The sequence below is a fragment of the Emys orbicularis genome, chromosome 7 (genome assembly GCF_028017835.1).
Source record: "Emys orbicularis isolate rEmyOrb1 chromosome 7, rEmyOrb1.hap1, whole genome shotgun sequence".
Taxonomy (NCBI): domain Eukaryota; kingdom Metazoa; phylum Chordata; order Testudines; family Emydidae; genus Emys; species Emys orbicularis.
Window position 1 is genome coordinate 44,874,824 of NC_088689.1, and position 27,461 is coordinate 44,902,284.

Genomic DNA, 27,461 nt, shown 5'->3' on the forward strand with positions numbered 1-27,461 from the left:
TGGTATAACTACGTCGCTCAGGGGTATTGAAAATGCACATCTCTGTATAACTGTGTTGCTCCAACCGAACTCCTGGTGTAGACAGCGCTATGTCAACAGGCATGCTTCTCCTGGGGAGGTGGAGCTCTTCCATCAGCATAGGTTGCATCTTCACTGAAGCACTACAGCAGCATAGCAGTGTAGACAAGCCCTGATGAACCACAGACTCACGTGAAAGGATGAGCTCAAACTAGGAGAGCAGGCATGTCAGGACTTGTTATTTTCAAAGATCTTAATGGCTTGTCTACACTGAGTGTTAGTACACGGCAACTTGGGTATAAAGCTACAGCACACTAGCATGCTGTGCGCTAACTGGCTATGTGGACCCTGCTACCACACACATTGTCCTTCTAGACAAGGCCTCAAATGACTGTTATTACGCAATTCCGCTGCTACACTTGGGTTCCTTGCTTTTCTGCCACACTGTCTCTCAAGGGGTTAAGAGACTAGAGGTAACTCTGGGGGGGGAGCATGTGTAAGTGACTCGGGGAGGTCAGGAGGTCTCACACACTGGTTTCAGCATCTAGGGTGGTTGGATAGCAGTGTTCCATATCTCAAGGAAGGATGTCAGACAAGAGGGCTGACCCTAGGAGCTCTCTAGAGTCCCAGAGCTAGAAATAGTGACTAGATTCTACCCAGACCCAGTTGACTTGGAAACGACTGGGTCCCAATGACTGGATCCACTTGCAACAGACTGGTGACTGTACAGGGGTTACTGGGCCAGTCTAAGACACCTACCAGCTGTCAATTTCCATCCTGGAAATTAGGAACTACTGAAGGGGGAAATAATTTCCCTACAGAAGTTGTTATAGGTCTCCCAAGTTGCAGCATATAGCAGCAAGCAAACCACCATATGCGAGACACCAAAAACAACTCATGCATAAAAAATAAACTATAACTGGTAACGTTGAATATTAAAGATAAAACTTAGATTATAAGTAGGGTTACCATTCGTCCGGATTCCCCCGGACATGTCCGGCTTTTAGAGTTAAAAATAGCGTCCGGGGGGAATTTGTAAATGTCCGGACTTCCCCCCCCCCCCCCCATGCAGAGCACACGCTGCTGACAGGGCAGCCGGCCGGATGGTGCCACTTACATGGGGCTCCAACAGCCAGAGAGAGCCCCACCTCCACTTCCCCCTCCTCTCCCCTGCAGCTGAGAGCACTCCCTCCCTCCCTCCCTGCAGTCGCAGATCACCAGCCGGCCGTTTGCACCGGCAGTCTGGAGCTCCTCCCCCTGCTCCTCCTCCCCGGCACGCTGGTCTGAGCGGCAGAGTAAGGGGGACAGGAGGTCGGAGAAGGGGCAGGGAGGTTCTGGAGGGGGCAATCAAGAGACGGGGGGGGTTGGGCGTTCGGGGGGGGCTTTCTGGGGGTGGGGGTGTGGATAAGGTTTTGGGCAGTCAGGGTACAGGTAGGGGGTAGGGTCCTGAGGGGGGGCAGTTAGGGTGGGGGGGTCTCAGGAGGGGGCAGTTAGGGGACAAGGAACAGGGAGGCTTAGGTAGGGGGTGGGGTTCTGGGGGCAGTTAGGAGCAGGGGTCCCAGGAGGGGGCAGTCAGGGGACAAGGAGCAGGGGGGGGGGTTGGGAGTTCTGGGGGTGGGGCTGTCAGGGGGCAGGGGTGAGGAGAGGGATCGGAGCAGTCAGGGGACAGGGAGCAGAGGAGTATAGATGGGTCGGGAGTTCTGGGGGGGGCTGTCAGGGGGTGGGGAGTGGTTGGATGGGGCGTGGGAGTCCCGGGGGTCTGTCTGGGGGTGGGGGTGTGGATAAGGGTTGGGGCAGTCAGGGGACAGGTAGGGGGTAGGGTCCTAGGGGGCCAGTTAGGATGGGGGGAGGGTCTCAGGAGGGGGCAGTCAGGGAACAAGGAGCAGGGAGGCTTAGGTAGGGGGTGGAGTCCTGGGGGGAGTTAGGGGCAGGGGTCCCAGGAGGGAGCAGTCAGGGGACAAGGAGCAGGGGGAGGGTTGGGGGTCCTGAGGGGGGCAACAAGTGGGAGGGAGTGGCAGGGGCGGGGCTAGGGCAGGACAGGGGCGGGGCTCCTCCCATACTCTTTTTTGCTTGCTGAAATATGGTAACCCTAATTATAAGTCTCTTCTAATATTTTTACCACATAACTTTAAGCTCTCTTTTTCTGCTGCCTCAAACATTGGGCTGATCCGGTTTCGTTTACTGGAGGAAAGCTCCCTTAGTACTTTCATATGTATTTTAAAACTACACAGTTTTAGAAATTATTTTTTAAGTTGTGCAAATGAACATAATTTAAAATCTGAACATATCCTCAAAATTCTGCATGTAGCTTCTTTTATCATATTTAACACAGTAAACGGGGTTTTCATAGCCTCTCTCCATTGTCACAGAATCAGAAGTTAAAATGTTCATCCCGGTCACCTCATTAAATGAAATACCTGAATAAGCCATAACATAAGAGAACATCATTTGTCCGGTACAAGCCATTACCTTCAGTAAAAAATGATAAACAAACACTAGAACAGATGGTCCTTTTTCAAGCTTAAATGCACCCTGGAATATACTTCAAACAAATACTGCACTTCAGAAACGTCTATTCTGGCAATAGGTAACAAATTAACACATTTGTTTGCAAATATATTTGGCTGTCCTTACAAACCAAAAGTTTAATGAGAAATTCATGCTTTTCACTTAAAAACAAAAATCAATAAAACAAAACCTAAAACATTCCATGAGTATATTAATGTTTCAGATTTAGATTATTTCACGATTTAAACAAATCTAAGTAAAAGTGTTTAATCTAGGTTTTGTAACACAAAGATGCAATTAAGCATACCAGAAGTTAATTCAGAAAGATCTTTTTGTAAATCATTTTAAATAGCTTCAGATGCTTTCCTGACCATTATGGCGAAGAAAATTTCTGTATTCTCAAATTAATGACTTCAGAATTTTAAATAATAATAATAATTCTAAGAACAACATCTCCACAGTCTTTAAAAGATATTACTCAAAAGGTTAACTGTTAACAGTACAGAAATGTAGATTACTAACTAAAAAACAGTATTTCTTCAGAATATTCAGCTTTCATGTATCCTTCATGATTTAGGATTTACAGCTAATTCATGCACTGAAATTATTGTCACTAAATTATTTTCACAGTTGTTACAAGATAGCAAGATTGTTCCCACATGACTCCATTCTGATCTTAGGGCTTGTCTTCATTACTGGGGAGATTGACGCTACTGCAATCAGTGCAGCAGAGCAGGGCCGTCCTTACCCATACTCAAAGTGCGCAGCTGCGTAGGGCACCAGGAAATTTGGGGCACCAAATTTCCTGGTGCCCTGCGCAGCTGTGTGCTGCTCCAGCCCCTGCTGCGGCTCTTCCTCAGGGCCCCCGCCTCTGCTCTGCCCCGCCTCTTCCCCGTCCCCACTCCTGAGGACTCCAGAAGCAGTCAGGCCTGCACTCACCAGTAAGTAGAGCGACCCAGCCCCAGCCTGCTCCGCTCCCCTGGCTCCCAGCCGCGCCGCCGGCGAGTGCTGGGGGGCAGTTCCTCCCTCCCCCCAAGCCTGGGAGCCAGGGGAGCAGAGCAGGCTGGGGCCAGGTCACTCCACTTCCCGCAGGAAGTGGCCAGCCGCCCTCCCCTCCGTGCCCAACCGAGGCCTGGGGCCAGCCCCCCCGCGCCACCCCCCACGGAGGCCTGGGGCGGGGTGGGGCCCCCCACAGCCCCGCCGCGGAGGGGCTGTGTAGGGCACCAAAATAGCTAGGGATGGCCCTGCAGCAGAGTGTGTCAATTTAGCGGGTCTAGTGAAGACCTGCTAAATCAACGGCAGAGCGCTCTCATGTTGACTCCAATACTCCAGCTCCCCAAGGGGAGTATGGGAGGTCGACAGGAGAGCGTCTCCCATTGACGCAGCGCAGTGAAGACACCGCGGTAAGTCAACCTAAGCTACGTCGACTCCAGTTACATTATTCACGCGGCTGGAGTAGTGTAACTTATGTCAATTTACCCCAGTAGTGTAGACAAGGCCTTAGATACATGTGTGTCTGGTCTGAGTCCATTAGCTTCTAGGCCCCAGAAATCTATGAACTGCTCAATATTTTCCTACTTGCAGTTTCACCTGGTATCGCTTTTTATTGGCTCATACAATGGGTGAGTTCTTATGTCCAGCATCTTTTACTAGAGTCTACACAGCCACTTTTCAATGACTGTGGTAAAGGATTTTGTACAAAAGAGCCAGGGCAAAAATCTTCATACAGCATTGTATCGTTAAAAATGAAAGGGGCACTCTAGTCTCATTAGTTCAATACTGGATTTTTCATTTGTGGGGAACGTAAGACACGTGACGAACAATGTATTTGCAATTTCAGGAACCCAGATCCCAACAGTTACGTACAGAAAATATTGTATTTTTCATATTTTAAGTCAGACATGCATTTATACAAATATTGTGCAGCATAATCATTTAGTTTTTCAATTATTATCCAAAGATAGATACTAAAAACCTGCACTGCTTCAAGAGTGCACAGTCTCCTTCTGTGTCTGAACTGGATATAGACTACAAGCTCCTTGGAGAAGGCTGGTGTCATCTTCTATGTTTGTACAGCAACACACATACTATCACCACTTGCTTTGTGCACCAATGAAGTCAATGGGAGTTTTATCATCACCAATTTAAATGGGAACAGAATTGAGCCATAAAAGCACTCCATGAATAATATTCGCCGTTTCTTTTTGTAAGTCATGTAATATTTATGATGAAACTGATATTTTAATTCATTTGTACTCCTGATGGGGGGAAGACACTAAATTTGACATTTTTCCTGTCTCGGCTCTGCCTAAGGATTGGATTTTGATGTCACTATTTTATTGTATTTTATTTTTTATTGTGAGTTAAGCTACTGTTTATGAAAGTGAGACGCTAACAGCACTGCCTGGAACCAGGTTTATTGCACCAGGTCCAACCCCGATGATTTTCAAGTCTTGACGCCCAATACCTCCCACCTATTCCAGGCCTAAGCCATCCTGCAGCATGCTGCATTGTGCCTAAAGGTCTCCTGGTTCTGTATTTATGTCTTTTAATAATTCATAATGTTATTTGTTTTACTTACTCAGTGTGCTAGCGACTGAGTGCTGGTGGGATAGGGGATATATTTGTGCTTGACTGGAAGAAGTGAAGATGCAGGAAAATCTGAAGCTCAGGGTCAGCAAAAATGTTAGAACTGCCATTGGGCACCAGGAACATACATTCTCTGCACCAACAAACAGGAGAACAGAATGCACGGCCAGTCAAAGCCATGTCATTGCTTCCTTCTTAGGCCAACATACAACCCAACATGTGCACATACAGTGAAATTCACTCCCTCTGTAGAAAGTCTAAGTATTTGGCTTCAGTATGGTAGTGTGCAGAGGGAGTGGAAAAATGAAATCCATTCCATCCCTTTCATAGCCAGAGTGCGGAACTACTGAATCACCCCTCTATGGCAGCCATGTACTCTCCATATCTGTTGCATGAGGCATTGGGGCTACTGAATCCACATAAACATGGACCCCCAACCCAGGATCACTCCCACTACCCTGGCAAAACCCATTCCCATAGCAACCATGCATGGTCACTTCACCAAGGGTCTGCCACAGCAGCTTCTATGCATGGCTTAAACAGATAAATGGCTTTGGGCTGGCAATCCGCACACTAGTAAATTTCATCATAGTAGCCAACAGCACACAAGTGGGGGACTTGAAAAATATGCTTAACACAGTTCTCTAATTTCAAGCATAAAAAATTAGTATTAAGCTACAAGAAGCGAGAGCAGAGCAGAACCATAAAAGATTTCCACTCACAATACAGACTAGTGTTTCACTGCCTAATATTAACTTGTTGGTTTTAACCCAACTGGTTCTCCCAGCAGGACTGCACCACTATGCTGCAAACAGAGATTTAAAACAACTGCAGAAATGCAGTGTAATTACTAACTCATGTATATTAAATAATGCAGAGATTGAAAATGAATCACTGAGAGAATCAAAATAAGGGCAAAATTTGCTATCAAATACTAACACACCATCTCTTTGGGTTGTGAAGGATATGTGGTATTTTTATAAGACTCTCACTCATATGTCCACTTTTAAAACCCCTAGTCCACTATAGACCACTGCTAATCATTAAAAAAAAAAAAACTGTAATTTTACCAACAAGAATTCTGTAATGAAAACAAGGTTTTCAATCCAATTAACAGTGTGGGAGTGTTGATGGACAGAATACCTAGAAAGAAGTGAAAAAAACCCTCTTTTCCAGCTTTAATGTGACCCATTTTGCATAGGTCTGTAAAGAAATTACACAAATTAGTTCCATGCATTGGAATGAATACATGCATATGAGGCTCTCAAGAGAGTAAAATGCTTTGTTTGGTTTCAGTAGTATTTAAAAAGACATTTTCATGCAGTGTGTTACATTAACACATCACACAATATTCTAATCCTTACCTGAGCCATCAGGAATTGACCTTACAAATGTAGGAAGCATTTTTACTGTGGCTGTTGGATTGAAGTCTCTAGAAAGACCATTGTGCATCTCTCTCTTGAAGCGAGACATGATATCCACTAGTGTTTCATCAGAGAGCCGCATGGAATAAAGATATTTATCAATCTAGAAAAAAAGAAAAGAAAAGTTAAAATCCTGCATTTGCTTGTGTGAATGCAGATACTCTTTTTTCTTTAACTGGACTTTTCCAGCAGATTAAATGTTTATATACTGAACATGTGACTCTTCTAGTTTGATTCTGGGATTCTCCAGTCAAATGAGAAATACAACCAATACCAACAAGTTTTCTATTCTTTTAACTCAAAAAGAAAAAGAAAAGAACACAGTAACTGACATACCAAATAAGGGCAGAGGCACTTCTAGCCCTGCATCCTTCTTCAGGTTTAAAACTAGGTGAAACTCTCCTCCTCCCCCCCAGCAAAAAAAAAAAAAAAAAAAAAAAAAAAAAAAAAAAAGTTAATGCACTTGGTTGTAGTGTACAATATTATACATTTGGGGGGAGAAGGGAAATTCCTTCCTTTCCTTCCTCTCTGAAGGTAATCAGCTTATGCCCTGAAGCATGGGACTTGTTTATCATCACCATTAGCCTAGCTTAAGGACAAGGAGTAGTTTACAGCAAAGAGGCTCTAATTTCATTATGAAAAGGTTTCACTGCAATTTAGGCCCCATAAATACTGGGCTGGGTAAACAATGGGGACCAAAGGAGAAAGACCTGTGAAAAAGAGAATTAATGTGTGGAAAATACTTTGAAATCCTTGGATAGGAGGCTGTGACCCTGAGGCTATGTCTACACTACGCACCGTTTAGCAACACAGCTGTGCTGCTACAGCCATGCTGCTAAAAGGTGCGCAGTGTAGCCGCTGTTTGACAAGAAACTTCCACCCCCAATGAGCGGCGGTAGCTTTGAGAGCTCTCCTGCCGACAAAGCGCTGTTCACACTGGCACTTTTCGTCGGTAAAACTTTTGTCGTTCAAGTGGGATGTGTTTTTTTCACACCCCTGAACGACAAAAGTTCAGGTTCCAGTGTAGATAAAGCCTAAGAGCACCTTTTATGCCCACTGGCAACATACAGTTGATTTAGTGCCTTGTAAGGTGTCATATAAGAACTGGTGACATGCTGGTCATGAATTTCATTGCCTGATGTATGTATGGGTTGTGTATAAAGAATTATGTATGTGTACTGGAAATAAATTCTTAAAATATGTTTTAGAGGCAGTGGATAAACGAGCCGACCTTAGACCAGGGAATGCGGATTTATTTGTCTGCATGGCTTGACTACAAGCTAAGGACAAGTAAAATTACACATAAGGTAAACAAAGCAATCAAGCTAACAAGCAACAGAGCAAACAGCTTGATGAGCACGGGGGAGGGGGGGGAGGAGAGACACCAGATTCTGAATTTTCAGGAGGTTTTCCTGGCTCTTGAGACAAAGACAATGGATTTTGGGAAATATAAGGGGAGCGAAAAGACATTCGAGTTATCCAGCACCTGCGGGGGGGGGGAAAGGAGGCAGCACCCTCTGATTCTGTGAACACTAGATCCTCTTGCCTGGAGGGCTAGAGATGCCGGTAGCTTGATGCAAGTGAGAAATCATTTTAGGCAAAGACATAGCTTGCTAAAATTAAGTTGTAGGCACCAGAAAGTGTGTTATTTTTGTATTGTTTGTAATCCTTTCCTATCTTCTTAATTCTTCCTTGGTATCACTTAAATCTGTTTCTTTATTAATAAGCTTATTCTTGTTTTATTACAAAGCCAGCCCAGTGCAGGGATTTCAGCCAAACTAACAGACTGGTGTGTGCTCTGGCTCTTTGGAGGTAGCAAACAATTTCTGTGAGTGCTCAGTGAGATGGAGTGGACACAGCAGAGAGACATCCCTGGAAAACTCAGGAATTGGGGCTCACTTATGAAAGGCACAATTAGGACTGGCAGAGTCTCAAGGTATTTGTTGGTGAGGCAGACAGACTGGTCTGTCTCCAGCAAAGCGCTCTTATTAAGGTAGTGAGGTAACACAGTGGCTTGCAGATCTGGGTTCCCAGAGGCGAGTATCACAAAGGCATTTAAATACATTATGTAGTAGCAGCAGTTCCAAAAACCTTTGGAATCTGAATTCTTCATAATTTTGTGGAGCATAGCTCAGAATGAATCAAGGGTACGGAATACACTACTCTCCAATTCACCAGAGTATCTACCCAGAAGCCACAGGACCGTAGACTCTATTATACACATTTTGCAGAAAGTTGACCTGACGTAGCAGGGTTGTCTACAGCAGGCTCTTAACAAGGTTAGAAGGCTCAAACAGATCATTACTGATTTCGTTAACATTCACAAAAACAACATGGAGAAAATCTTGCAAGATCACTTATCACATCCAAACTATAACCATAGTATATGTCCAGTCTGGTTTTGAATCCAGAATGGAACCAAAACCACTGGGACACATTTAGAACCATGGAAACAAACCCAATACCAAAGAGGTACAGAGATTTGAATTCAAGATTCCAGATTTGGATCATTTCTAGATTCAGGTATGCACTTCTCTGAATACAGATATCAGTGTTTTAAATTATTCTGCACAGAAATGGTAATGAATAACTCTCTCTGCTTTGCTGCTTCTTTTTAAAATCTTTTCCCTCCATCACAAAAGCACCTGCCCCACAGACATGAAATAAATCCCCAACAGGCTTCAAATTAATTCTTTTACAATTCAACTATTACAATATTTATTCAGCTGAGCAAGAAAATAATCAAAAGAACTATTCAATAGCTTATTTGATTACAAAATATCCAGTGAGCAGAGTCCTCATTTCTCTGATTCTCTCCCAAGAAAAAATGAAGTAGTGCAGTAAACTACAGTAGCATTCAAGGCAGTGATAACTTTGACAGAGACAGAGTCACAATTTTTGCATATCCACACAATAAGGAATACTAGCATTTCAACATAATAGACCCAATTTTGCCCTCAGTCTACGACAGCTGCACACACAACTGCTGGAAGGATTGAGTCCACTGTCCAGCATGCAGCACTATATGGGCTTCTGCTCCCGTCTGGTATGCCAAAGATATTATTTGTACAAACATTCCCCAGAGCAAGAGATGTCAGGAGACAACAGCAACCCAGACAGCTAGACAAACTGTCAGCATTTGCCATGTGATCCCAAGACAAAATGTGTGTAGCATCAAAGAGCAACACATTCAGACTTCTATGGGAACCACAAAGGAGTCAGTCTGGCTAAGCTTCATCCACCCTGCAAGACTCAGGGTTACAAAACTTCTTGGCCACAACTGCACACAGCTACGAGCTGGCATTGCCAAACAGCAACAGAAACATCTGTAATTATTAATGAAACCACCTGGATTAATCTGAAGAGGCAAGGAAAGCTCATTCCCAAGTTATTTAACTCTTTGGACTGTTGATGAACTGAAAGTTTAGGATAAAAGTCTCCCTTTTTAACATCTATTCTCATCTCAGTGGATGGGGGGATTTATTTCCTGTATATATTATCCTCTCATATTTAGTGCCTTTCATCACAAAGGATCCAAAAATGATTTATAAACACATTTATTGTATATTATATAAAAGCATAAGAACACATCTAATATGTGGAGGCAATATGATCAAGTTTATCACGCACCCTCTGACTGACTCATCTGCCCTTGCTCACTAATCCACGTCTCCAGAATTTATTCGAGCATTCTAACCCCTGAGCAACTTCAAAGAGCCACATCCCCACACACCCCTCTAAAATTACCCCAGCCCAAGGCCGGGGGTAACTCAGCCCAGGGTCATTGCCAGCTTTTCGGTACACAAAAATGTCAGTTTTACAGTTCATTGTTTCACAACCCTAGATAGTTAGAAATAGGAAATTATACCACTGGAAAGAGGCAAGAGTTCCAGCTTCCCCTGATGCCCAGCACTGTTTTGTTCACAATATTACACAAATCCTCTTCATCTTCAAAGAGGATAACAGCAGCAGTGATGCTTCAGAGAAACAATTCAACCTTCAGAGATCTGGTTAAAAGACATCTGTGTCCCATTCCTGTTTACCATCAGCTTCTAGTCTAGCCGAGTTTACTGTCTGGCTTGTAAATATTGGCCTAGAAATTCATCAGCCTGAAGCAACACTTTCCACATCACATGGCCTCTTTTACTCGCTGTACTAAGAACAGCTTACTATATGGTCCAGAGCATTAAAATGCAACCCATGTACCTGACAATCAATGTGCCTGCAGTGGCAAACACATGTCAGATACATGAGGTTCCTTTGTCAAGACCCTCTCTTTTAATCTTGTATATAATTAGGTAATATTAATATCTATCGTTCAAAAACACGACTTTGATTACCACACCAGCACCATAATGTACTCTCACACATCATATATACATATGAACAGATACCCACACACTAAACAACAGTTTAAGGCAGGAAGTGATGAAGAATACTCTACTATTCTCCAACTTAAGGAGAATATAGCTAGTCAGAATGTAATTAGGGCCCAAAATGTAATTTGGCCAGGAAACCAGTCCCAATGCAATTACTCTTGCAAAAAGTATTTCAATCACAAGTGATCAAAATCTCAGTTTGACATCTCAACTACAGATGGCACATGTGACAGAACAAGGCACCCTAACATAATGACCAAGCATTCATGTACCAGTGCTCTGAACTACTGAACCACCAAAAACACTTCCTGCAACACCTTACATTTCTCTTGCACTGAGCAGGTCTAACCATATTTAGCTTGTCAGATCTCACTTGGTCTCATCTTAAATTGATAGGGCTGCATCCTAATCCCTCTGCGTCAAAGTTAGGTTGAACCTTTTTTATTATCAATCCTTGAATATGTTGTAAAGCATTTAATATGAAGCTTATCAGAAGAAAAGTGGAAAGTTATCCAAAAATAAATTGGAAAAAAAATTAGACACAGCAATTACAAGAAATAATATCATACACTAGCCCATAAATGGCAATTATATTAATTTATCCAGGGTTCTACCTAAACTCTAGCCATCTGATCTTGAAATCATCTGTCTGAATCCAGCCCAGATCAGTAGTGGGTGGATGCTGTTACAATCTCACGTTCAGAACGTTGGAATGAGTTGGTGCTCAGTCCCGCTCCTAGTGGAGGAGTATCCTCATCACAGAAACCACCACAGATGGTGCTCTCGTGGGCAGTTTCAATAAACAGACCAAGAACTCAATGATTCTGGAGACTGCGCAAGGCTGTCTCTCCAGAACAGCTGAGGCATAATGGTGAAAGGGTGAGGAGCCCTGCACTGCTGCTACCCATGCCACAGGTTTTCTGGGAATAAACAGAAGGCATCTGTCTCCAGCACTCAGCCATATGCAAGAGGTCTGATGTACTGTCTTTTTAAAATGGGAGGGGGACACTAATTAAGGCTGCACTGTCATTCTGAATCTTGACTGTCCATAATCTCCTTGCTCATGTAATGATCTAATTGGCTGTTAGATGCTTTATAATATCTTGTCATGCATCTAAAATAAACTCGGTAGACACTCCACCTCCTGCCTCCCATTTACAATAATGTGTTGAAGGCTAAAGAAGTGATCCACCGATACTGTTTGCATGAACTTTAGTGAGGGTGTTCGAAGAAAGGAAATCAAGACCAAACTAGCCTGAGCTGACCACCTCTGGGACAATGTACATAAAGCTAAACAAACACCATGTACAGTAAAAGGTGTATCTTTTTCTCATTCTGAAAAACCAATGGCAACTTTTCCTGCAGTTACACAATTAGGGTAGGGATCTTGGGGGTACACAGAGATGCACACTGAGATCCATGGAAAATCTCACTTCAAAACAGATCGCTCCAATGCATTCCACTTCTAACAAACCAGCCAGCTCTCTTTGTTGAAGGAAAACGATTACAGTCCTTCTACCAAGTATAAGGGTGTGGCGGGAGGGGAAGGAGATGGGCACTGCTTTCTTGAATTCATTCCCCTTACGGAGCTACTAATTAAGCAGGAACTACAAGAAAAATCACTACAAATAATACACACTCTCCTTTTTCTGGTTAAGTATCAAATATAGCTCATGCACAATATCCAGTTAAGGGACACTTTGGAAAATGTTTTCTGAGAGGCCACAATTAGGAAAGTGACACTTTACTGAATAGGAGGTTTAATAAGGTGTTCCCAACCAGAGCTCATCTGGAAACTATTTAGACCTTCTCTAGACTGGCGATGAAGCAACCTGTGTGGAATTAGGAGGCAGGAGCACAGGCAGGGCCAGTTGCAGAGACAAACATTAAGGGTGGCGCCAAATGAACACCTGGGGAGGTGCTGGTCTGATTTTGGTTTGTTTGGGCTGAGAGTTTTTTGTTGGCTTTTTGGGTTTTGTAGCTCAGCTGTTGGGGGAAACACCAAAAACGTTTTCCGCCCTGAGTTGCAAAACACTGAAGACCAGCCTTGAGCTCAGATTGCAGAAGAGTTTGGAGGAGGCATCGGCAAGTCAGTCTGTATGCACATGGCTTGACAGCTAACTGAAGCTGCAGCATCTCTGTAAACAGTTCTCTCATTAAAGAGCCTGTTTAGTTTTACAAGCGCGGCATCTTCTCATTATTGCCCAACATACAATACTTGAAAGAGGATTTGCCCAGATTACACACCCATTGGTGCAGCTGCCTGGCACAATCCCTAGTGCAGACAGGCAAAGCCCGTACTTGCACCAGTGGAGCTTATCCAGATTTCAAGCAGGGAAGACGTTCTGTGAAGATCTGGCTGCTGCCTGGGCACATTGGGAGATGGTCCTGAGAAACTTATATAGAAGGGAAGGGAAGTAGCCTTCCAAAGGTTTAGCAGAGTACATCTGAAGTTTTGAAGTGAATGGCTGCACTGATGCAAAACAGCAGAATTTGTCCCTTTACCAACAGCTGGCACGTCCTGAGAAATGCCATAATTCATGATAGTGGAAGCATGGAGCCCTACAAAAGGCTTAATAGTTTCCATTTGATTTTAAAATTATATTAACTATTTTTTTAAATGGAGAGTGCTATAAACAAAATAGTACACATGTAATTTTTCTTGACTAAAACATGTAATGCGGATTCATTTTCATACATTAGAAAAGACTTCTTGAATTCCAAGAACTGCAGGAATCATGCAGTGGATTTGTAGATAAATATAACTAATTGTACAGTATGTGCTCACATTTCTACGTAAACACCTACTCAGCTACTAAGGACCAATAACTGCCCTTAGATGCATGTCTAGTTTGCATTGACACCAATGGAAGTCTCATGCATACCCACGGAGAGAGAGAGGCCTCCTTCTTATAAAGATTTCCAAAAATCATTAGCGCCTATTTTAGTCACACAGTCCTTATAGGGAAGTCATTAACTTATGCATATACTCCTACCATACAGTTGTTCATGCAGCATGCTCATTTAAATGTGAGGAATATTCATCAGGAGTAAAAAATGCATTAATAAAAATAGTTTAAACATTGCAAGACTTTTCCCTTTTCAATTACATATTGCTTCAGTTTGTAACTCCTATACAGCAGTGATTCCGGGTAGTTAATTCTATTAATTTTATTATAGCCAAACTATTGCCATTTACATCACATTGCCTGCATTTTTAAGAAACAAAATGCTTTCCAGAATTTTTTCTTTTTTATTTCATTATCTATTTTGAGATTTTGTCAGGCACCCAATGAGTAAAAATAGAAAATTGGCAAAATCTTAAACTTCACACATAGATTTACAAATGCACTGGTAAGCTAATAAAAAACAGAAGTACTCAGCCTTTTGAAGACCAGGCCCTGATCCTGCAAAGACTTATACACCTGCTCAACTTTATGTACTGTGAGCTGTTACACTAAAGTCAATGAGAATGATCACATAAAGTTGTTTGCAGTGTTGTTGTGGCCCCAGGATATTACAGAGACAAGATGGATGAGGTAATATCTTTTATTGGACTTAGGGTTGCCAACTTTCTAATTGCACAAAACCGAACAGACCTGCCCCGCCCCTTCCCCAAGGCTCCGCCCCTACCCTGCCCAGTCTCTGAGGCCCCGCCCCCACTCACTCCAGCCCCTCTCCCTCTATCGCTCGTTTTCCCTCACCCACTTCACTGGGTTGGGGTAGGAGGTGAGGGCTCCAGCTGGGCAGCGCTTACTTCAGGCAGCTCCCGGTCGGCAGCGCAGCAGCACTAAGGCAGGCTTCCTGCCTGCCCTGGCTCCGCGCTGCTCCCAAAAGTGGCCGGCATGTCCGGCCCCTAGGCAGAGACGCGGGCAGGCGGCTCTGCACAGTGCGCGCTGCCCACACCCACTGGCGCCGCCCCCACAGCTCCCACTGGCCACAGTTCCTGGCCAATGGGAGCTTCAGAGCCGGCACTCGGGGTGGGGCCAGCGCGCAGAGCCTCCCTGGCCCCTGTGCCTGGGGGCTTCAGGGACATGTCGCCGCTTCCGGGAGCTGTGCACAGCCAGGGAAGGCAGGGAGCCTGCATTAGCCGGGCTGTGCTACCGACTGGACTTTTAACAGCCTGGTCAGCGGTGCTGACCGGAGCCGCCAGGGTCCCTTTTTGACCAGGCATTCCAGTCGAAAACCGGACGTCTGGCAACCCTAATTGGACTGCCTTCTGTTGGTGAAAGAGAGATGCTTTCGAGTGACACTCTCTCCACACTGTCATCAACAGAATGTGGTCCAATAAAATATATTACTTCACCCCCCTGCTCTCACAGTACATAAGAACATAAGAACCTAAGAATGGCTATACTGGGTCAGACCAAGGGTCCATCAAGCCCAGTATCCTGTCCTCTGACAATGGCGAATAACAGGTGCCCCAAAGGGAATGAACAGACAGGTTATCATCAAGTGATCCATGCCCTGTCACCCAATCCCAGCTTCTGGCAAACAGAGGCTAGGGACACCATTCCTGCCCATCCTGGCTAATAGCCATTGATGGACCTATCGTCCATGAATCTATCTAGCTCCCTTTTGAACCCTGTTATAGTATTGGCCTTCACAACACCCTCTGGCAAGGAGTTCCAGAGGCTGCGCTGCATAAAAAAATACTTTCTTGTGTTTGTTTTAAACCTATTAATTTCATTTGGTGGCTCCTCGTTCTTGTATTATGAGCAGGAATAAATAATACTTCCTTGTTTACTTTCTCTCTACCACTCATGATTTTATAGACCTCTATCATATCCCCCCTTAGTCACCTCTTTTCCAAGCTGAAAAGTCCCAGTCTTATTAATCTCTCCTCATACAGAAACTGTTCTATACCCCTAATCATTTTTGTTGCCCTTTTCTGAACCTTTTATGCTTAATTCTTTGCAGGATCAGGTCTTAATCAGCATATGTGCACAGAGACAAACTTGCCATACGTATCCTCAAATTTTGCCCTAGAACTGCCACCAGAGCTGCTATCAGCAAAAGGCTCGTCAATACCAATTATAAGGAAAAAGTGAGTTTTCAAATTCATTTCACAGTTTATCCCACATGGAACAAAACTATATGCATCTTATATACCTATTAATGCTACTGTATACTTTTAGCTTGGTTTACATATTGGACTTGCATGAGATCATATATTGACACATGATTTTATATGGAAGGGGCTCCTTTTTCATATATTACAGCCCCACAAATTTTGTTCACATATAACATACTATTTCTGCCCATGAAACACACACTATCTTCTTTCCACATCATGGTGATTCCTGCCTTTAAAATTTTCCAGACACTGTACTAACCAAAATTAGTGGATATCTCCTTCAAGGGCCTGTCATAAACAAAGAAAAACAAATTTTATATCTATATTCAAGTTAAGCTGGAGGCAGTATTCTTAACTCATTATACCTAGGTACTCCACATGTCTCAGAACCATATCATCTCCATACTATATCTAGCCACAATGAATCGCACTATGCAAAGGTGTCATAACTATAAAGGGAAGGGTAACAGCTCTCCTGTGTACAGTACTATAAAATCCCTCCTGGCCAGAGACTCCAAAATCCTTTTCCCTGTAAAGGGTTAAGAAGCTCAGGTAACCTGGCTGACACCTGACCCAAAGGACCAATAAGGGGACAAGATACTTTCAAATCGGGGGGGGGGAAGGCTTTTGTTTGTGCTCTTTGTTTGGGAGGTTGTTCGCTCTTGGGACTGAGAGGGACCAGACATCAATCCAGGTTCTCCACATCTTTCTGAACAAGTCTCTCATATTTCAAACTTGTAAGTAAACAGCCAGGCAAGGCGTGTTAGTTTATCTTTGTTTTCTCAACTTGTAAATGTACCTTTTACTAGAGTGTTTATCTCTGTTTGCTGTACTTTGAACCTGAGGCTAGAGGGGGGTCCTCTGAGCTCTTTAAGTTTGATTACCCTGTAAAGTTATTTTCCATCCTGATTTTACAGAGATGATTTTACCTTTTTCTTTAATTAAAAGCCTTCTTTTTAAGAACCTGATTGATTTTTCCTTGTTTTTAGATCCAAGGGGGTTGGATCTGTATTCACCAGGAGTTGGTGGGAGGAAGGAGGGGGGATGGTTAATTTCTCCTTGTTTTAAGATCCAAGGGGGTTGGATCTGTATTCACCAGGAGTTGGTGGGAGAAAGGAGGGGGGATGGTTAATTTCTCCTTGTTTTAAGATCCAAGGGGTTTGGATCTGTATTCACCAGGGAATTGGTGAAGGTCTCTCAAGGGAAGGGAATTAGCTTTGGGATGGTGGCAGCGGACCAGATCTAAGCTGGTAGTTAAGCTTAGAAGTTTTCATGCAGGCCCCCACATTTGTACCCTAAAGTTCAAAGTGGGGAAGCAGCCTTGACATGGTGGCAGAGCGGTGGGATCATTTTAAACCAAAAGCCAGTAAGATTTTTTTTCCCCCCTCCTTTCTAGCTGCTTGGAAAGCAGAGCTGAAGGTAGATGCATATCTTATCTCTCCTTGCCTGAAGGCAGAGGTGTTAAGTTTTTTTTAACAAGGGTCTTTGTTAAGAGAAGGGTTCAATCAATGAGCAAACAACTGGTAAAAGGAATTTACAAGCTGAATTGGTTTTTTTTCTTTCTACCTCCTCGGGAATAGCTAGTTAGAAAGTCTCTGTTACCTCAGCAGCAGCCTGAGCTGAGTGCATCCCAGTTTCAGTCAACTGCAGAGGGGTGTGGCCCAGCACAAGAAAACAGGAAAATGACTACCAAAGAAGTAGCTAACAAAATAGAACTGGCCAGACTAGAAGCAGAAGAAAATGAAAAAAAACATCAGAGACTGATTCAATTAAAAAAACTCGAGCAAGAAGCTGAAGAGAAAGCCAAAGAGGAGGCCCACAAGAGAGCTATGGAGCTGAAAGAAAAAGAGATGGAGCTGAGAAAAAAAAGAGATGAAGCATGAACTGGAATTAGCACGGGCTAGGCCGGATACAACAGCCAACCCTAACAACCCCTCTCCAGGTACCACTTCCCATCCCAGAAAATTCCCCACCTACAAGGCAGGCGATGATACTGAGGCCTTCTTCGAAAATTTTGAAAGGGCCTGCCTTGGATACAGCATCACTACAGACCAGTACATGGTAGAGCTCAGTGGACCCTTAGCAGAGGTGGCGGCTGAAATGCCTAAGGAACACATGAACAGTTATGAACTTTTTAAAAACAAGGCCAGACTCAGAACGGGGCTAACACCCGAGCATGCCCGTCGGCGGTTCAGAGCCCTAAGGTGGAAACCAGACGTGTCATTTACCCGACATGCCTACCACATTGACAAAAATTGTGATGCCTGATATCAGGAGCAAATGTTAAATCTCTGGAAGATCTGGTTTCCCTAGTAAAAATGGAGCAGTTTTTAGAGGGTGTTCCTGAGGAAATAGAAAGGTACATCCTAGATAGGAAGCCCAAAACTGTAACCGAGGCGGGGAAGATTGGAGCCAAATGGGTGGAGGTGGCAGAAAAGAAAAAAACTAGTAGCAGTTGGAGCGAAAATCAGAAGGGGCAAGCCGAAACAAAACCTTACCACCGGGGACAACCCAAGGCCCCACCCACATCCCAAGGGAAACCCCAGACGCCTTCTCACCCCACCACACCAGTCTCCACCAACCAACATCGCCCCGGTGATACCTTAGCAGGGCGATGTTTTAAATGTAATGAACTGGGACATATAAAGGCTCACTGCCCCAAGAACCCCAACCGATTACAGTTCATTACACCACAATCACACCAAAGATCCCCAGACCCAGATGCCTCTCTCATACCCTTGGAGCGAAGGGAAACCTTGAGAGTGGGCGGAAAGAAGATTATCGCTTGGAGGGACACTGGGGCACAAGTGTCAACTATCCACCAATCCCTAGTGGACCCCAAACTCATCAACCCGGAGGCTACAGTGACAATTCAACCCTTCGTGTCACAGTCTGTAACCTTGCCTACAGCCAAGTTGCATGTCCAGTACAAGGGCTGGTCAGGAATGTGGACTTTTGCAGTCTATGACAATTATCCCATCCCCATGCTGCTGGGGGAAGACTTGGCCAACCATGTGAAGCTAGCCAAGAGGGTGGGAATAGTCACCCGCAGCCAGGCTAAGCAAGCTTTCACCCCCATCCCTGTTCCTGAGCCGTCCACCAGGGCCCCGTCTGTGTTACCAGAGACCCAAACAAAGGTGGTGGAACCGGATCCCCTGCCAACGACTGCAACAGCCGTAGTGGATCCAATCCCAGAGACCCAGCCAAAGCCAGTCCCAGAACCGGAACTGGCAACGCAACCAGCAACAGAACCATTGCCAGCACTGAGTCCAGCGCTTGCAAACCCGTCTACAACTCCAACGCCAGAGGGCACCAGCGAGCCTGAACTGGCGGAAGCAGCAGATAACCCTACCCAAGAGGCTCAGCCAGAGCCTGAAATACCACATAGTGCACCAGCGGACAGCGGTTCACAGTCAATGGAAACAGCCCCAGCACCTGCATCGCTTCCAGAGGGACCAAGCCCCAGTCCACAGTCCAAGGAGGAACTGATGTCTCCAGCATCAAGGGAACAGTTCCAGGCCGAGCAGGAAGCAGATGACAGCCTTCAGAAAGCTTGGGCGGCGGCACGGAGCACCCCACCGCCTCTCAGCTCTTCTAACCGATCCCGGTTTGTTGTAGAACAAGGACTTTTATACAAGGAGACTCTTTCTGGTGGGCACCAGGAAGACTGGCATCCTCAAAGACAGTTGGTAGTTCCCACTAAGTATCGGGTAAAGCTCTTGAGCTTAGCCCATGATCATCCCAGTGGCCATTCTGGGGTGAACAGAACCAAAGACCGGTTGGGGAAGTCCTTCCACTGGGAGGGAATGGGCAAGGACGTGGCTAATTATGTCCGGTCTTGTGAGGTGTGCCAACGAGTGGGAAAGCCCCAAGACCAGGTTAAAGCCCCTCTCCAGCCACTACCCATAATTGAGGTCCCATTTCAGCGAGTAGCTGTGGATATTCTGGGTCCTTTCCCAAAGAAGACACCCAGAGGAAAGCAGTACATACTGACTTTCATGGATTTTGCTACCCGATGGCCGGAAGCAGTACCCTTAAGCAACACCAGGGCTAAAAGTGTGTGCCAGGCATTAGCAGACATTTTTGCCAGGGTAGGGTGGCTCTCCGACATCCTTACAGATTCGGGAACTAATTTCCTGGCAGGGACCATGAAAAACCTGCGGGAAGCTCATGGGGTGAATCACTTGGTTGCCACCCCTTATCACCATCAAACCAATGGCCTGGTGGAGAGGTTTAATGGAACTTTGGGGGCCATGATATGTAAATTTGTAAATGAACACTCCAATGATTGGGACCTAGTGTTGCAGCAGTTGCTTTTTGCCTACAGGGCTGTACCACATCCCAGTTTAGGGTTTTCACCATTTGAACTTGTGTATGGCCGCGAGGTTAAGGGGCCATTACAGTTGGTGAAGCAGCAATGGGAGGGGTTTATGCCTTCTCCAGGAACTAACATTCTAGACTTTGTAAGCAACCTACAAAGCACCCTCCGACACTCTTTAGCCCTTGCTAAAGAAAACCTAAAGGATGCTCAGGAAGAGCAAAAGGCCTGGTATGATAAACATTCCAGAGAACGGTCCTTCAAAGTAGGAGACCAAGTCATGGTCTTAAAGGCGCTCCAGGCCCATAAAATGGAAGCGTCGTGGGAAGGACCATTCACGGTCCAGGAGCGCCTAGGAGCTGTTAACTATCTCATAGCCTCCCCACCTCCAACATAAAGCCTAAGGTATACCATGTTAATTCTCTTAAGCCCTTTTATTCCAGAGAATTAAACGTTTGCCAGTTTACAGCCCAGGAAACAGATGACGCGGAGTGGCCTGAAGGTGTCTACTATGAAGGAAAAAGTGATGGTGGCGTGGAAGAGGTGAACCTCTCCGCGACCCTTGGACGTCTGCAGCGACAGCAGATCAAGGAGCTGTGCACAAGCTTTGCACCAATTTTCTCAGCCACTCCAGGACGGACCGAACGGGCACACCACTCCATTGACACAGGTAATGCTCACCCAATTAGAACCCCACCCTACCGGGAGTCACCTCATGCCCAAACTGCTATACAAAGGGAGATCCAGGACATGCTACAGATGGGTATAATCCGCCCCTCTAACAGTGCATGGGCATCTCCAGTGGTTCTAGTTCCCAAACCAGATGGGGAAATACGCTTTTGCGTGGACTACCGTAAGCTAAATGCTGTAACTCGTCCTGACAACTATCCAATGCCACGCACAGATGAGCTATTGGAGAAATTGGGACATGCCCAATTCATCTCTACTTTAGACTTAACCAAAGGGTACTGGCAAGTACCACTAGATGAACCCGCTAAGGAAAGGTCAGCCTTCGTCACCCAGGCAGGGGTGTATGAATTCAATGTACTCCCTTTCGGGTTGCGAAATGCACCCGCCACCTTCCAAAGACTTGTAGATGGTCTCCTAGCGGGATTGGGAGAATCTGCAGTTGCCTACCTCGATGATGTGGCCATTTTTTCTGATTCATGGACAGAACACCTGGAGCACCTGGAAAAAGTCTTCGAGCGCATCCGACAGGCAGGACTAACTGTTAAGGCTAAAAAGTGTCAAATAGGCCAAAACAGAGTGACTTACCTGGGGCACCAGGTGAGTCAAGGAACTATAAATCCCCTACAGGCCAAAGTGGATGCTATCCAAAAGTGGCCAGTTCCAAAGTCAAAGAAACAGATCCAATCCTTCTTAGGCTTGGCCGGATATTATAGGCGATTTGTACCACACTACAGCCAAATCGCCGCCCCGCTGACAGACCTAACCAGAAAGAAACAGCCAAATGCAGTTCAGTGGACTGATGAGTGTCAAAAGGCCTTTCACCAGCTTAAGGCGACACTCATGTCTGACCCTGTGCTAAGGGCCCCAGACTTTGACAAACCGTTCCTAGTAACCACAGATGCGTCCGAGCGAGGCGTAGGAGCAGTTTTAATGCAGGAAGGACCGGATCAAGAATTCCATCCTGTCGTGTTTCTCAGCAAGAAACTGTCTGAGAGGGAAAGCCACTGGTCAATCAGCGAAAAGGAATGCTACGCCATTGTGTACGCGCTGGAAAAGCTACGCCCATATGTTTGGGGACGGCGTTTCCAACTACAAACAGACCATGCTGCGCTACAGTGGCTTCATACCGCCAAGGGGAATAACAAAAAACTTCTTCGGTGGAGTTTAGCTCTCCAAGATTTTGAAATACAACACATTTCAGGGGCTTCTAACAAAGTGGATGCACTCTCCTGGGAAAGTTTCCCAGAATCAACTGGTTAAAAATTGTTCTTGGAATGTGGAACATATTGTTAGTTTTTATATAATCAGTAGTATGTCTAAAGGTGCATGTGTCTTATTAACTCTGTTTTCTCCTAGAGCTCCAGGAAGAAATCACAGCCAGTGTGGAACCGGCTGTCCAACACTATCTGTGATTTGGGGGGCGTGTCATAACTATAAAGGGGAAGGGTAACAGCTCTCCTGTGTACAGTACTATAAAATCCCTCCTGGCCAGAGACTCCAAAATCCTTTTCCCTGTAAAGGGTTAAGAAGCTCAGGTAACCTGGCTGACACCTGACCCAAAGGACCAATAAGGGGACAAGATACTTTCAAATCGGGGGGGGGGAAGGCTTTTGTTTGTGCTCTTTGTTTGGGAGGTCGTTCGCTCTTGGGACTGAGAGGGACCAGACATCAATCCAGGTTCTCCAAATCTTTCTGAACAAGTCTCTCATATTTCAAACTTGTAAGTAAACAGCCAGGCAAGGCGTGTTAGTTTATCTTTGTTTTCTCAACTTGTAAATGTACCTTTTACTAGAGTGCTTATCTCTGTTTGCTGTACTTTGAACCTGAGGCTAGAGGAGGGTCCTCGGAGCTCTTTAAGTTTGATTACCCTGTAAAGTTATTTTCCATCCTGATTTTACAGAGATGATTTTTACCTTTTTCTTTAATTAAAAGCCTTCTTTTTAAGAACCTGATTGATTTTTCCTTGTTTTAAGATCCAAGGGGGTTGGATCTGTATTCACCAGGGAATTGGTGAAGGTCTCTCAAGGCTACCCAGGGAAGGGAATTAGCTTTGGGATGGTGGCAGCGGACCAGATCTAAGCTGGTAGTTAAGCTTAGAAGTTTTCATGCAGGCCCCCACATTTGTACCCTAAAGTTCAAAGTGGGGAAGCAGCCTTGACAGAAGGTAACTGCTATAGTACAGATCCTTAAAGTTACTGACTCTGAGGAAACTGGTTAACTACCAGGTGAATGACACTAGAGTACTGCCTGTATTACGTGACCACAAAGATTCTGTGGAGGAGGGAAAATTTCTAGTCACTGGGATACAGAGCAATGTGGGACTCAGGCTGAACAAGTTCCAGCTTACCTTGTCTCTTCTTTGCTGATAATCCTTCCTTATCCCCCATGCCCTATGGTGGCATTCTCAGTGTGACTCACCACCTGCACTACCAGCTGTCACCTAAACCTCAGGCCAAGAACCAGTGCAAGGGAGACTAAGATTAACAGTTCAGGCCTGCATTCAGGGTTAGAACTATATGGATGTGGAGCAGTACGAAGTTATAGGGGAGGCAAGTAATAGAGGGGTGGTCAGTGAGGGGTGGAAACAAATCAGTCTGTAGTGGAATAAAAGAGACCTCCCCCTTTTGAGGAGGAGGAAGCACAGCTAGGAGGGAACTGAAAATGAGAACTGAAGACAAGTATTCTTCTGTGCAATATACTGAGGATAAGTACATTTGTACCACTATCATGGGTCAACATGGGTCACCTTCCAGTATTTTGAGGGTCAGACCAGGACTAGAATTCTGATCCAACCAGCCCCCTCATAAACCTTCCTACACTGATTTTTTATTAATTTATCATTATTTTTGTAAAGGAGGCCGGGAGGAAGGGGGGGTTGTTCTTAGCTTCAATATCAATAGATTCTGATTAGGGTGCACATATAGAAATATTTTACTTATATGCTTAGATTTGTGTGCAATCTAAATGGGATTTTAATTTATACAATAGCTATCTACATTTCTAAAATACCCCATCACAATGGTTTCTAGTACAGTCAAATAAAATTATGTTTCTCACTGTAACAAAATTTACAAACACACTGCCTATATTTTTATAACAATATCTGTGAGACAACACCATAGAACTTCCCCTATATCAGCATGCATCATAACAAGCATTTCAGATGAAGTAAATGTAAAGCTTGTGACATCTTGTGTATGAACCACCTCCGCTGTGATTATGATTTTTTGTTTATTTTGGATTGTTAAATATAACAACAATAAAACAGATTATGCTTTACACAGGCTTATAAATCTGGAGCAGTAAGTGGCATGTAAAAGTGTTTCAAGAAAACAAATATACATGTTGCACAGATTCAGGTAATAGAAAAATTCAGTGAGAAGGCAGCTTTAGGATCTTCCTCCAGACTAAACAGTTATTCCTAATCCTCCACCTCCTACAGGGATTTTTGATAGGGAAAACCCAATGGAATAAACAAGAGGCCTAAAGCTGCAAGAAGCAACTTTTAAAAATAAAGCACATTCTTAGGCCCCGTCTAACTGGGTTTTCTGTCCAAGTTTGGAGTTTTTGTTGGTGGTTTTTTTATTTGATTTTATTGTGGGGAGAGGGGGAATAGCTTTTTGAGGGTTTTGTTTTTTGCTCACTAGTGTAGTTACCAGTGCCCTGACGTAACTACACAGGAGAAAACCCCAGCATGGATGTGATACACCAGTGTAAGATGTGGTATGCACCAATGTGACTCATCTTGGCTAGTTGCACAAATGCAGTGCATCTAGGCTGAACATTTACACCAATGTAGCAACATCAATCTAGTCACACAGGTGCAAATTTCCCTAGTCTAGGCAGACAAGCTCAGATATTACTACAAAAATGCACATTTGTAACATTAACAGAAAAGGACACGGCCACATTATTCAGAGTTTTACAAAAATCTTACATGCACCTTTAATAATATTCCTCTCTCCTTCTCCCCTCAAATCCACATAATATGGACAAATGTGGCACAGAAAGGGTCAGCAGAATCTTCCAGGTTATGGCACCTGTTTGTGAAAAGCCACTGAGCTTCTTCAGAAAGTCAAACTTTTTTTTTTGGCCTAGTACCAAAATCTCCAGCATTGCTAACTATTCAACTAAACTACCGTGCTTTTCCTTTTCATGTTAAACCACCACGCCCAGGCAACTAGTAGTACTCAGAAATAAGGTAATACTGTTTTACAATCTATTTACACAGAACTCCACACCCATTTTGTACTATGCTGTTAAACAGCAACACCATGCAACTAACTGGCACACAACAATATTTCCCCTTAACTGCTTAAAAATCATGCTTTTTAACACAACGTCCAGCCTCTGTCAATTCACTATAAAAATATTACTGTTGCCCCATACATTCATAAGTCACAACAACATAAAATCCAAAATTGTTTGTGACTTGAATTTATTTTTAACTCACATTCTTGTAAGACATGTCTGTGCAAGCACTAATAAAAAAGGAGTGATCGCTGCTATATATGCTGTTGTTTACAAAGAGCAAGAAATAAAAAGAAACATATTGAAGTGATGTACTGGAAGTGACTTCCTGATGTGGAAATGACTTCCTGATAATTAGAGCTCTTTTTGTTTTTAAATGCTGCTGCAATAGCACACTGACAACAAAACTACATCAAATGTAGTTAAAATACCTTACAGTCATTACAAATTCTGCAGCATAAGGAAACTTTTATATTTTTTCTTTAATATTTCTGCAATCTCTGTTTTTATAGCCTACACCCACAGTGGCGCTACACCTAGTATAATGAAATGTTGGGCCTCCTCCCGTAAGAGGCCTAAGGACATTATTCTGATGATACTAAAAACAGAATATTTCATCTCTATATAGAGGCCCATCTCAATAAGGGACCACCTACGAGACATGAGGACACAGCATAACTGTGTAAAATAACCTTAGGGGTCACACTAGTTTCCCCTATTTGTCACTTTAATAAGAATATAAATAAATTGCTTCAAATTTGTGAATAAATTATCAGACTACATTTTAAATGTTACATTCAACTCAGTTCTTTCACTCAATTGCTAGCTAAAAAGATTACTTTAATTAACAGCAAGAAATAAGCAGATTTTTTGGTTAGGACTCTACTTTAAAAATAAATAAATTACAGTTAAGATAACTTAATTTTTAAATAATAATTGGCTTGGGCCTTGAATTCCCAGTGTAATAAAACATATTTGCCGTTCATTCAGTTACATATTATGAGACAGACTGACTGACTGTATTCGTGTATTTTAGTCTATTCTACAAAGGCCCTGGAGGGACTCAGTGGAGAAATGACATCTACATCCTTCTTTCAAGGACACTGCAGCATATTACTCAGCTTTTCAGGGGTTATACCCTTCAAATTTTACAAACTCAAGGCTCCACTGCTTTTCTAAAGCACCCCACATGCACTAGACAAGATAATTCATTTTATTAGAGCAAATATTTCCGATTTTGCTACGTTCAGCTTTTCTAACAAATATTTTCATCAACTGGAAGCACACGTCGGACACTGACAACACAAAGACATCTTTATGAAAAATAAATTGGCCATTGGGGTGCAAATATTCGGTTTCTGACTTACCTTTTTGACCTGATCATCCTTCAATTCGGTGAAGAAATAGGCCAGAAGCTGGGCAGCTATCATCCTGTCTGATTAAGTAAAATAATTAAGGGGTTTTGCTGAACACCAGAGCAGTCAGGACACAAACACAACTCTCACAGGAACGATTTAAAGGCTCTGTCTTTTTTTTTTTTCTTCCTTGCACGAAAAGCTTCTAAACTGCAGGAAGGCTGCTTCTTCCTCCTCTCCCCCCACCAAGCAAAAAAAGATGCAGAGGCTTTTTCCATACAGGGGATAATGACAGAGTAAAACCTGCCCACTTCCTGCGCTGGGATTGGCTGTTACAGGAGGGCTCTGCAGCATTAGGGAAGAAACAAACAGTCTCCTAGGCACCGTGATGGACAGTCGGTGTGCAGAAAAAGAAGGTGGGTTTTCCATCGCCCCCAAAATGATACATCACTGCACGTTCCCCACGTACATTACTTATTTCAAGTGCGCTGGAAACCCGTTTGTTTGGTAGTAAGAGGAGATCCAGCCAGAATTACCGAGCCCGCTGCCATCACTTCCTGCAAAGGGCACGGCAGGGAGAGCGAGAGCACGCAGCGCCAAAGGAATTCCTGCACTTGAAGATCGAGCGGTTCCCGGCATTCCTCGCACATAAGTAACCGGGACTGACGGGAAGGGTTTAGGGACACACACACACACACACAGTATTAGCGTTCGGGTTACAGGGATGCTTAAACCCCAGAAAGAGCCGATTGTTCAGCATCTCCGTGGAGTGTTTACAGGGCTAATGTTTTCACACGCCTGCTTCACCCAGGGCACGTTGCAAACGCAGGTACATGGGGCTCAGTGCGGGGG

General features: G+C 44.2%; 1 protein-coding gene across 2 annotated transcripts in view; it reads right to left on the reverse strand.

Moving 5' to 3' along the window:
• The window catches only part of LOC135881406 (hexokinase-1), a 74,742-nt gene extending 47,751 nt beyond the window's left edge, over positions 1-26,991 (reverse strand). For both annotated transcript variants that reach the window (XM_065408059.1, XM_065408057.1), the window contains exons 1-2: positions 26,622-26,991; positions 6,480-6,642 (exon numbers count right to left, since the gene is read on the reverse strand). In XM_065408059.1, coding sequence (XP_065264131.1) covers positions 6,480-6,642; positions 26,622-26,684 — 226 coding nt within the window. In that variant the 5' untranslated portion in view covers positions 26,685-26,991. The remainder of the gene's footprint in view (positions 1-6,479; positions 6,643-26,621) is intronic.
• Between the last annotated feature and the right edge of the window lie 470 nt (positions 26,992-27,461).